The following is a 13,202-nucleotide window of genomic DNA, read 5'->3' on the forward strand; positions in this document are numbered from 1 at the left end:
GAATATCTGCCCTCCGATGACTTTGAATCTTAAAAATGCTATTTAAAAGTCTTATTACCAATCATATAAATCCCCTCCGAAGTTTATACGACCAACCTTTCTGTAGAAACCTTATATGGCCCCAGGATATAATTTATAACCCTTGCCCTGAGGGATGTGGGGGGGATGTCATTCTTAAATACTTAATTTCTGGACCTTTTGACCCTACCGAGCTATATGGCTATCTCAAAATTTTGATTGGATGTGTTTGGGGTAATAGTAGATAACTTGCATAACTTGGACATAACTTGCAACCCTTGTCTTGAGGGCTGTGGGGAGGCTGTCATCTTCAAAACATAATTTCCAGACTTAACTTGCAACCCTTGTCTGTGGGGAGGCTGTCATCTTCAAAAACATAATTTCCAGACTTTTCAACTACGTTGAACAAAATGGCTATCTCAAAATTTTTATTGGATGTGTTTGGGGGAATGGTGGGCGTGTGAGGGGAGCCAGCTGTCCTCCAATCCCTTTCGTCGAAGAAAATGGGCACTAGACGTTTTGATCTCCAATTGAATGAGCCCTTTTCGAATTTCCTACGACAAGTCCTTCGATGTGAAATGCCCTGGTCTAAGAAAAAAGAAACAAATAAATAAATAATGCATTTAGCACACATCACCCTTTACTTAGGCAGCGTTATTACTCTGCCCCTGAAAACTGAGCTCTTGTATGGCTTGGATGGATGTAACTGTCTTATTAGTACTGGAAATGCATTGAAGCTTGAACAGTAATGTAATGTTTTTATTTGAAATGAATAACTTATGAAGATGATCCCTGCAGCTTACTGGGAGGTATTGACACCGATGCTGTTGTGCTCTGCCAAAGCCTACATGTTTATTTTTCAATTTTTTTTAATATTGCAAAACAAAATTAATTTTTTGAACATGAAGAATAAGTGAAGACATGGAAACCCGTCAATGGTCTTTCTTAAGTCTGTTTTCTTCCCGTCTTCACCTCTCCATTTTCTACTGAACCTGTATACTTGATTTTATTTTATTTGTATTCTAGTACACTGTTTCTAGATCTTCGGTGCAGGATATCGATAAAATCTGTTTTCACCCCTATCGAAATTAGGTCGTACCTAAGAAATTATATCAGATGGAATCATTCTAACATTTCATTCCCCATGTCAATGTCAGGGTGGGGCCATCTTAAACAAAATCAATTTGATGTGTAGTTACCAAGTTTTGAGACGGGACGACCGAATGGTCCTAACACCCACACAAATGATAAGTTGTCGATGGTTGTACAAACAACCGGAGAAGAGGTAATACCAATTGAAAAGCCAGGGACATAAGTTCAGCTTTTATAATCCAAAAGATTTTATGTTACACCACATCACATTTTCTGGGAGAGGGGAAAGGCTGATATTTTTCTTGCAGCAGCTTCAATTTGTGGGGAGGGAAATACGGGTTAACCTCGTTTATTTTGTTACCCCCCTTGATTTCTTTTCCAGATTTTGCAAAATATGTTGCTTTGGGGGGGGGGATTTCCATCGAAAAAATGCCTTTTTAGGTGTTTCATATGGAAAAAGAAATCGAGAAATCCTAAGTTTGTCTCTCCCCGTAGATGTTGAAAAATCAATTTTGCCCCATCACTTAGATTTTAATTATTTGACACAGTTATCTTCAAGTAGTTGTTAGTTAGATATTAGACAAGGCTAGGTAAGAAAACTCAGAACGTCAGTAGCCAACTATCAATTATGGGTTGTAGTCTTCCACCAATGATGGCTAATAACAGGATATCTAATTTTTATATACTCATAAGAAGCAAAAGAGGCAAGCGTCTTTCTGTATTTGTAATGCTAAAAATTCACTATTATTTATTTTTTTTTGTCATGGAGTGTTTTGTAACGGAAATCTAACAAGTAATTAATAATTATTACTGAAAACTGACTTCCGGAGCGCAATTAAGGTCGTTAAGCTTCTGTGGCTTGAAGCATTTACTAAACTAAAATATCTTAAGGCCTAGTAGCCGGCTTAAAGCAGTTTTTGGAACCGAAAGTGGGAAAGCATATATAGATTATATACCCGTTGACACTTCTAAGATAAAAATTGGGTTTCGCAGCAAAACAATACCTTCTTAGCGCACATTTATTAGAGACCTAATTAAGGCTCTTATCCAGGAAGCTATGATTAAAAGTGGCTTTCTTTCAGGAAGTAAAGAGACAGCTTTCATATATGCTGTAACAAGTGCTGGTGTTGTCCATGCTGTAACTCAAGCCTGTAGTTTGGGAAATTTAACAGAATGTTCGTGTGATATGAGAAAGCAAGGCAGATCTACGCCTGAAGGATGGAAGTGGGGAGGATGTAGGTAAGTTCATTAATATTATAAGAAACACGAAACTTTCAAAAATATTATGAACATTAAGACTATCAATATCCTAGATGTTAGCCAAAGATAAAGGTGCTAAAAAATAGTATTTTAGATAGTATTAGTATTTACTGCTTCTGAAAAAGAGGGAAAATCTATCTACATCTACCTGCTACAATCTACCTGCATGTTTGTGTGACATTCGCTGAGCAGCCCCCAGAATACCCCAGAATTTTCTTATCGAGCCATCTATTGACGCTACTTGCCTTTCGTACACGGATGTCCTTCCGATGTCTGATAACTCGCAATCGCTGCAGGTTGGTGTGAACAGTCTTTATGCCGGGTTGTCCGATATCAGGATGTCAGTTGCTTCTGCTCAAGCTGAATTTTTTCGTTTTTGGTTGTCTTCACCCTCCTGATTCAAAAATTCAAGTTGGCCCTGATTCAATTTTTGTCACTGCGTCTCTCAAACACCTTGGACTTGCATTCGTGACCTTGATTCAAGCAACACGGTCACTAACAATAAATGTGTTGAGAGAGAAGTTGAGAAAGGCCAATGGACATTTTTTTTTAGAGTTAAAGGCCAATTTGACAAAAAACAAAAAAACGCTTGGTCAGCTTTATAACTTTTTTCCTCCCCCGTTGAACGTCAACTAATTCGGCCTGTCTTTTTAAATTTAAATTAAATTTTTAGGAGTTTAAAAATTTTTAAAGAATTTAAATTTTTAAGAAATTTTTATATGTCTTTTTAAATTTAAATTTTGTAAGAATTTTCTCCGTGTTCCTATTTGGTCCCGTAACAGTTATATCTTCAAACGTTGTGGAATTTTCGAGATATGTGATAAGATGGATGTTTTAGAGCAATCTGAGTCAGTCGTAGATTTTCCATTGGGGTGTACCAACCGTTTGTGAATCATTGTTACCGTATTTTTTAGTGTTTGTGATGATAAGTGTTCTTAATATGTATATTTCTTTTTCCATGTTCCTCTAAGTGCATTTTTGTATGCATAGAGGGTTCAAATAATTTATTATTATTATTATTATTATTAATAATTAGCTAAAAAACAGGGATAGGTTAAAAATACCAAAGCCTAAATAGGCTACTAGTATATCTTTGTTGAGCCCAGATTGATAATGTATTGCCTCTATAATTTATTTCTAATAAAGCATTTTTTTAAGGGTATTATATACTTATAATATTTGATATGTGATAAGACGGATGTATTAGAAGGCAGATTAAGACAGCGATCTGATTTAGACGTAGACTTTCCGTTAGGGTGTATTAATCGTTTGTGGGTAATTGTCAGTGTATTTTTAAGCGTTTGTTCTTTTTTAGTGCTTTCATTATATGTTTCTTTCTCCATGTTCCATTATTATTATTATTATTCTGTACAACACATACCTTGAATAACCTTGGGGTGAATCTATTTTATAATTTTTGTTTTTCATTGTTTGCTTATAAAAATCTCTATTTATCCCTTATTTTCCAATTATGAGGATTTTTCCATTAGCAAAAAACTTATGATGCATAAGAACTACTAAGACTACTACTAGTTCTAACTACTTATTGCAAAACCAAGCCGCCTGAGCCCAACACTGCTGTTCGTCCCATAATGGGTTAGGGCTCCTTTCTGTAATATTTCTTAGCATACGACCTCTTCCTACGATACTTTGTTTTGCTTGGCCAAAGATGTTTGGTTGACAAGGACGATCTTTAGTAATGTGTCATCCTTTATATGCGAAACTTCACCTAACCATCTCGACCAGGGTTGTATTCAGTAATTTTTTTTTTGGTGGTGAGGGGATTACAAAAGGATTTTTATTTCGGAAGGGGAGTAATAAAACTTTTTAAAAACCGCATAAAAAGTCTGTTTACATTCATTTTTTTAATATTACGAGTCAGACAAACATTTTGGAGGGGAGGAGTGTTTAAGCCCCTTAATCCCCCTCTGGATACGACCCTGATCTCAACATTTCCCTCATTTTAGCCTTATAAAGTGGGATAGAACCACAATTTTCGTACAGCCTACTGCTTTGAGTACGGTCAGTCAGACGAGTACCCAAAAGGATCCGCAGACAATTTCTCTTCAAAAAATGTAACAATTCCTCTTCTGAAGTGCGCGCACTTCAGAATTATACTTGACCACAGCCACAGACATCACTGTAGCCTCAATTGTTCTAATCTTGATTCAAAGACTTGTGCCTAAAAGAGTTGTTTGTTCACAAGACATATGTTCCTGTTATAAATATGAGGTAAATACCCATCCAAAAGAAAGGAGAATATACAAAGCGTGGTTAAAAAAAGAAACAACAACAGCAACGTAATGTTTGCAGTACTTAGGACAGTAAAAATGAAATCTGATGGTCAAAATTGGTTGAATGGGAGATTAAACAACCACATATATATACAAAAAAAAAATCTGGAATTTAGTTTTTAATGGAAAAGACCTCCATATATAGCCGTGAATATTTTTGGTATTTTTTTTTGTGTAAAAAGAATCTTAGATAAATAAGCAAAAAATAGGCTAAAAACTTATGGTACTAAACGGCTCACGAAGATATAGATTTCCTTTGAAGTCGTATTTGTTTTTAGGAATCAATAGATTGTTAGTATTTTGATTTTAGCGAATAAAAAGCGTTGCCAAATTTCATTAATTATTTTTGCTTTTTTCAAGGTTCGACGTGGCAACACTGATAAAAATGTGATACTACCCTAAAAACTTTCCAATTTTTAAACAAAGAAAAGAAAAATCTTAGAACTTTTGCGGTTTTTAGCTGTCAATAGACATTAGAGGGGCTAAGGGACAGACAACTTTTTAATATGATGCCCTTGGTACTTTAAGGGCAGTAAGTAAGGAAAGTAGAAGGAAAGGAAGAAGAGAAAATAGGAGAAGGTCAATTAAGAAGTAATTTTTACTTCCTTTTTTTACAATTTCCAGAAGACCCAAGAAATTTAGGAGAGACTTTACCCTTTCTTTGTATTATTTAGTAATATGTTTCCTTTCAACAATGAGACAAATTAATGCATTCCGTCTATTCATACTCATTTGTTGTCACAAAGGTATTTTCAAAGAACACACTGATTTTACATGACGACAAATAACAGTTCAAATAAGAATAAATCCTATTATTAGACAGCGAAAAAAAAGTTTCGATCGAATATACAGTGAACGACGTCAGCAGATATACATCAGTAGTATATCTGCTGATGACCGTCACTGTATATGTGATCGAAATGACAGTATCTTTTGAACGTTCATTCACCGCCTAATAAAAAGATTGATCCTAATTTGAACTGTAATTTATTATCAGTTAACTGACAAACATAAACAAATAAAATTATTAAAAATACATTGTATTTGCTAGGTTAATTGTATTATTTCTTATATAATCTTCAATGTTCAGTTCAATTTTCATTTAATTACAAAATGATAAAACGTATAAGTAGTATCCCCTCACTGGTTTTATGAGACCCATAGCCACTAATCCTTTCTTCATTTCATAATTTAAGATGATGAAGAAGTTTAACAGCGACCCCCTAAGGGAAACATGCAGGTGCATGTTACGTAATAGGGAATGTTTTCTAAAATATGCAGGTGTTAATTACGTTATAGGGAATGTTTATTTTTGATTGTTATGAAATAGAAATTGTTTACTTAATGATATCTTTGGTTGTTACGTAATAGGGTTTGTTTACTTATGTTGAGGGTGACGAAATCTTGCTTGACTTGTTAAATCATATGATTTGCTTCAGTATTATATCTGCATCGGAAGAGCAAACATCTGCATCCTTTTTTTTTAAGTGAGGATGAAATATTCCAAGAAGACGTGTGTTCATGATAGCCATGTAGTAGAATTGAATGCTGAGAAATAAGCAACATATAAATTATGAAACAAGTGCTGACTGTAACACTATTGGATATTAATGCTTGCATGGTCATGACAGTAAGAAGTTAAATTTCTTTGAATTACCGAGAAAATTTAAGTGATACAGAGGTGGGTATGTGGGAGTAGCATTGCCAGAGAAGTTAGTGGTGAAAGAGAACACAAATATAAACTTTTAGCTGATGACATTGGTTGACTTCTTGCAGCTGGCGTTGGTAACGCATTACATGTCGATAAATCTTACCATCCTCCATTCATAAACCAAATCTTACCATTACCATTCAGCGAATGGTATAAAGCCTACTCCCACAACACTATCATATAATATATCTTATCTATGTGCTGAAAGTGCAACCTGTATAAAAATAAAAGTTAGAAATAATCCCAACATAGGTTAAACCACAAGTAAAAAAAAGAAACAAGCGGAGATTATCAAAAAGGAAATTAAACATGAATTGATGAAAAAAAAAACAATGCAAACGTTACTAGTGCCAATGATATTTTACCCACGGATACATTCATTGAACCATGAATCAATCTATAAAAAAGAGTGAGTTTGTTACTAGCGAGAAAAAATCCTTGTTAGTCTATAATTGGTCGAGAGAGTTTCAGGATTAAAAATGAATAAACTGGACTGACGGAAAATAATAGGAAATCTTGTTACTATGGAAAAATGGCTAATTCTATATGATAGTTTTCAAACATTGTCAGTGCAGAAGAGAATCTTCACTAAGAGAATGATTGACATCATAATGAAAAATAAATTTCCAGCTTTGGACTATTGTCAGAGACTTCTGTGTCGTAGTCCCAAGGGATTTAGCCAATTTATTGATATATTCGTCGAAACAAAACAAATTGACATTGCTCATCTGTTTGAAGATTACCAAGAGTTTCAGTTACTCCTCCCAATTCTCAAGTGACCCAACAAGTGATCACCATAAGCGACAATTGATAGCAAAGAATATTCATTTTATTGATCGCAAGTCAGTTTCTTTTTAGCAGTGAGACAGGCAAGAGTGAAAATTGTTTTACAATTGTCAATTGTGTTTATATATATTGAACAGCTGGTCACCCTGTGATAGTTGTACTATTATTAACGACTATAAAGAAAAGTGTAGATTATACAATCCAATGTCAATTGCATAAAGGATGTGCAGTGCAAATTAAAGACTGTAATTTTTGTCTTGAAGAGATCTGTGACTCTCACACTAGAGGTTTTCTATGTTCCAATTGTCACTACGATGAATGTGATTAATGAGATAATGCTTACCCTGGTATTATTGCAAAAAACCCTTAAAGTGATCTCAGTTTAATTTTAAGAGGCTGGTATTGCCGTTGTTGTAAATTGTTTCTGGAGTAAGAAACTGTTCTACATTTCAATTGCTGGAATAATAAATGGAAAAGAGTTTGGTTTTTACAACATCGCTGCGAAGATACTGGCTACTATGATTACAAGCCAACAGATTTTCATTTGGCTGCTACTGAAAGTGATTCTTCATATGAGAATATCGTGTGTGACATTGCTTCAAATAAACAAATTGAAACATGTGGATTTTATAATATGAATCAGAATAGTATGATTAACTTTAGAAACAGATATAATTAAAGTGAAATTACATTATATTGTAGAAAATGTGACCCTTACTTCGCATGCGAAGATGAATACAAGCTGGATCCTGGCGAACTGCCCCCACTTATCGTTCCGATGGTTACCTATACGTGAAAGAAGAAATCTAAAGGACACAGACTATTGCAAATAAAAATTTTACTAATAGAAAAATTCACAAACATCTGTAAAGTATTTCACTCTTAGGGCATTGAAATTTATATTATATAGCTAGGAAGGAGTGTTTTCAACTAGAAAATCTTTCAGTGGAAGATTCTCGCCATAAATGCTCAGAAAGTTACTGTAAATTTTTCCGCGACATAGAAGAATAAAATAGTGCATGAAAGACACAGCTTTTGGTTGATAAATCTTGTACTCACTTCCGATTTTTAATAATAGATTTCTCACTTTGTTCTAGAAAGTCTTTAGTGTCAGGCGTGTAGAATGCATACGGTAGGCCAAGATGATTAAAAAGTTCAATATTCTTCGCTGTTGGAAAGGATGCATAGTCAATTTCCCGTCTTTAAAGTCGACGGTTCACTTTTAACATTGATAAGGTATTGTAAACGCTTTGAACATGGTCGAGAAAATCTGACGATATGCGATAGGATTTATATTTAGACATGTAAGGGTCTGAATTCAATACATTGATTATTTGATTATTGATTATTAGTTCACGGTGCAAAGGCTAACAGAACAATGAGATCTTGGGTAATTTCCTAGTAGGTTTCAAATTGAGAGATTAATGCTATACTCTCCTCCAATGGTTTAGCAAAACACTCTAAGCTTACTGTACCCGTTCGGACAATAATCATATCTTGAGTACCAGACAAATCTAATACAATTATACCATGAGTTTTTGCAAAAACTTCATCGGTTATACCATTTTCAAATAGTTTTGAATCTCAATCTAGGGATTGCATTGTCAATTTGTATAGGGTCCAGTGGGATTTATTAATGGATAGACTGTAGAGTGGAATTCCACTTACTTTACATACAAGAGACGAAAGTCCAAACATTTCAAATTTATGAGGGGGAATTTGTCTTTGATCCTGCGACAGTAGCATTTTTTACAAACGCCAAGGCAAGTTTTGAAGGAATTTCTACATTGATGAATACTGAATCGGTGTAGGTACGTGAGCTCTTAACAATATGTCGTTGATTCGTTATTGTATGAGGAACGAGCAGTTTGATATTATTCCCATTAGCCCCTAATTTCTCAATTCTCAAAGCAACAGAACTCTTAATCATGCAGGAAGTATTGCCGAGGTGAGAGAGACTGTTAAGTCAGATACAGTGCTAATTACTTTTCGCAAAATAAAGTTGGACGGAGTGAGTTATAGCTTTATATGAATCTTGACATTGGGAGGCAACCATTGAGGTATATTACATATTTCATGATTTATTTTCCGATCAAGTGTAAATCTTTAGTTGTCGCATCTCTAAGTATATTGGTAGTGTCAGTCTCCGTTTTATATTCATATCAAAAATAATTTCTTAAGCCCCACATTGGCCTGCCAATGTGGTAAACGATCAAAAATGGGGCTTTTAAATGCCAAATGAAAATACTGAAGAAAATACACAAAGCGAATTTTGAGAGGACAATTGCCTCATTTCGTTGTTCGTTAGTATCCAACGATGGCAGTTTATATGTGATTGGATTTCGTGCAAATTGCGGATGTTGGCAAATAACTAACTTTATTATTTGTTAGGCAATTGATTTTAATTCTTTTAACTTTTTGTCTTTTTATTGAATTTTATTTAATCTTGGCGGTTCTTTTCATTAGTTTTGTTGTACTTTCCACGCTTGTTTTTTGGTTTTAGTTTTTTCCTTGATCATATTATTCTGTTTGCGTTGAAGAACAAAGGCGGTTGTTCTCTCGAAATATTCGCTTGTTGTGTTTTATTCAGTACTTTCTTTTGGCCTTTAAAACGCCATTTTTGACTGTTTTCTTTCTTTATGTTATATTCATTTCTAATTGCAAAACTTATCAATAGCCTATAGGACATTGGCGTCATCAACATGAATTGTATATAACTTGCATAGTTTGAAGATTGTTGCTTGTGCTCACCAATGTTCTATTTATGTAGACACTGGTTTGTCTAAACAATTTGTGTAGTAAACAATTTTCATAAAATAACCCTTCGGCTGCACTTAGTTTTTCGTTGTTAAATTTTTGACAATCACATGCAAATCTATAAATCAGGCAGTTGAAACTATGACAGAGTCTTCACTGGAGTAAATTTGAAAATGTACGTTTTCGGAGATCGATTGTTGTGGATTAAATTGTTCATGGTAGCCACGTTGTACACTGGCATCAATATTTTCCGCATTGGAAAGATTTAAAGATGAGGTGAATGAAGGGTGAGATTCCTTATGTGTTAAATTTACCATTTCTTGAAAAAATCCTTTTTCGATCTCAAAGTTTTTACTCGTGGTTTCTTTTCCTTCTTTGACAGGAGTGATGTTTTACGCTTCTGATCTGATTTGAGACTGATGAGTGATGAGGTGTTTCTCACCCTTTTTAATACCTTTTTCGCTTTGTCGTTTTTTTTAATCGGTCATCGAGAGATCACGTACCAGACCGGAGATTTTGTGAAATACTTTTTAAATCCTCCCCAAAGCCCGAATAGGGTAGTGTACAGGATGCAAATCCACAGCAACTAGTGCAGTTCATTTTTTAGCCTAGGGTAATGTCAAGTAAAACAACTTAGCAAACCAATTTCTCAGACTTTAACCGGAAATCGACGGACGACCCCTGTAATAGTCCATTCCGTGGCCCAACTGTTGTGGTCTAAGAGTAGGAATGTAGCAATCCATATCTGGACATTTAAAAGTAATTTTTCTATTAGCCATCTTTTTGAATGGGTCGAAAATTACATGTAATCACAGCCCAATTCACTCCTTAATGTTAACTGAGAGAATTCCAAATACGAAGCGTTGACTGGAATATATTAAAGGTGATTTATATTATAGTAATGAATGAGTTCTTAAGTGGTTTTTCGTTCAAGAGCACGCGGGAGGGGAACATCGGTATTAAAGACTCTCAATGTCTCAACAAAGGATACATAAAGAAATATACAATCGTCAGAACGAAAAGCCGGGTGGATAGTTTGCAAAATAACACTTACCATACCACTGATGCTTCCGGTACTTTTACCCTCAATCATATTCCCTTCAAAACCAAGAACATCTCTCAGATTAATGTCGAGAAAAACCATTTCACTCTGGATGGGAGAGTTAATATTGATCTCGCCCTCTTCCTTTGAGTATGTAAATTGAAATTTACCAGTTTCACGAGCAGAGATTTTTCTATTGATAGCACGACCCAAATTAGTCTTACTACCATATTCCTTGTATTTTAGAGTGAGATGCGGGTAAATATCCGAATTGAGTGATTTTATCCATTCCTCTTTCTCCCCATGCTCTGGCCAGTCGTTTGGTCTGATTTTTATGTGATCTGTACGATCTTTTCCGAAGATATTAGATGTATTTTTGAGAAAATAATCAACAAGAGCAACTTCATACCTCCCCTCCACTTTGATAGCAGAGGATAGTTTTGTCCAAGAGTCAAAATCAGAGTTGTATCCTAGCGAGTGAACAAGCAATTGTCTCTTACCCTCGCGAGTTCAATTCTTTAATATATTTTCAGTCTGATAAATTTTGTTGTTTTAGCTTTTTGCAATTCATACTCGAAAAAACGCCTAGAATCTTATCATCTTTCATATCACGTAGACGATACGTCATAGGTGTATTGTCTGGGATTTTTGACATTTTAAAAAGTTCAGATGACCACAAGTAATTCCCCTTTTCAAAAATATTACTTGCTCGATTCTTTCGAACTGTATCACCAAGATTAAATTTCTTCTTTTTCACTTCTTTTTCTTTTTCAATTTCTGCTTTCCATTGGAATATTGTCTATGAAAAATGTCAAGTGCATTGTTATTATGACGAACTTTAAGAGGACTATGATTGGACAAGAATTGATCAAGATTTGATTGTAAATTAACATGATTTTATGTAAATACTAATAAAATGCAGGAGTATTTTTCAATTTACAATATATTGAAAATAAAAGTCGAATTGTTCTTATCAAACGTTCAGCCAATGCCGCCTTTATTGGACTATTACTATGATAGAGTATCATAGACTAATGGAACGGAATATGCATAGTGACTAAAAACGCTGATTGTAAGTAAAATATTCTGGTATGGGTCATTGTGATGTCTTTGAATCTTGTATAGAGTCAAAAGATATGCTTGTAATATATGCAATGGGAAAAGCCTTTGGTTTTTCGATAATGACTACCGCGAACGACGAAGATTTCGATGGTTTTGATGAAGAATATAACTGGGTTCATTCTGTACTCTGTCGCCAAATTCTCTTCACTTCCAGTGACTCGAGCTAATGTGGAGGGAAACTTAAACTTCCTGTTTCACCAATCTATTCATAAACATGTTTCAAAACTTGAGCCATGTTGAACGTAAACGTGGTATGAAGGGTCCGGTGCCCTTTTGCATACTAATAGGTGATAGTAGGCACTGATATTAAGACGCCTTCGCTTACTTCCTTTTAAATCATCGTTATTAATCGGTGTGCTAGTATTTTCCGAAAACGATTTAAAAACATCGTTTGATATTTCTCCATATTCTCTTAATCGTTTTAAAATGTGTTTATTCCCAATTAGACTTATTGGAAAGCTTGACGATATTAGAAATTTATACAAATGAAGTCTTTTACGATTTGTAATTAAATTCCATACCAAATCAATTAAATTGTAACTCTTTCTATAGATTAAAACGTCACTCTTTTTGTCATCAACTTGTGCATATTCATTTTCAGCGAGATATGTCAATAGTCTTTTACTTTGCTCACAATATGATTGAGGTATTAGGTATAAAACCTTTGAGAAAGGTTTTGATAAATCTTCTTCTTCCTGTTTTGGTGCTTTCAAAGCTTCAGAACTTGGAGTTTGAGATTAGTCAATAAAGTTTACTTTCAAAGGTCTTTCACGGTAGAGTTTATTCCTATCGTCAGGTCGAAGGTAATTTTGAAGCAAAATTAATTTTTATCATCAGCAATTGTTTCATTGTTAATAAATGTATCAAATTAACACCAAAGTGCTCTTTTGTTGAAAGAGCGAGTTCTATTCATATCAATTTGTAGGATTTAGCCATCTAGAGAATGCTGTTTACAAGTCCCGCGATTTTTGGCAGTAACAAAGAAAAGAAACTACCACCCGCTTGTACAAGTCCTTTTCTTATAAAATTTTTTCCTTTCTTTTCGCAAGCTAGGACCAATAAAAGTGAACAATGTTGCTTTTCCCGTTGCCCAACTACTTCTGGCAATCTAGATGCCTTT

General features: G+C 34.5%; 1 protein-coding gene across 2 annotated transcripts in view; it reads left to right on the forward strand.

The window, feature by feature from the left end:
- Positions 1 to 13,202, forward strand: part of LOC136032707 (protein Wnt-4-like) — a 171,363-nt gene that overhangs the window by 102,250 nt on the left and 55,911 nt on the right. For both annotated transcript variants that reach the window (XM_065713011.1, XM_065713012.1), the window contains exon 4: positions 2,193 to 2,349. In XM_065713011.1, the coding sequence (XP_065569083.1) occupies positions 2,193 to 2,349 (157 nt within the window). The remainder of the gene's footprint in view (positions 1 to 2,192; positions 2,350 to 13,202) is intronic.

The sequence above is a fragment of the Artemia franciscana genome, chromosome 11 (assembly GCF_032884065.1).
Source record: "Artemia franciscana chromosome 11, ASM3288406v1, whole genome shotgun sequence".
Classification (NCBI taxonomy): domain Eukaryota; kingdom Metazoa; phylum Arthropoda; class Branchiopoda; order Anostraca; family Artemiidae; genus Artemia; species Artemia franciscana.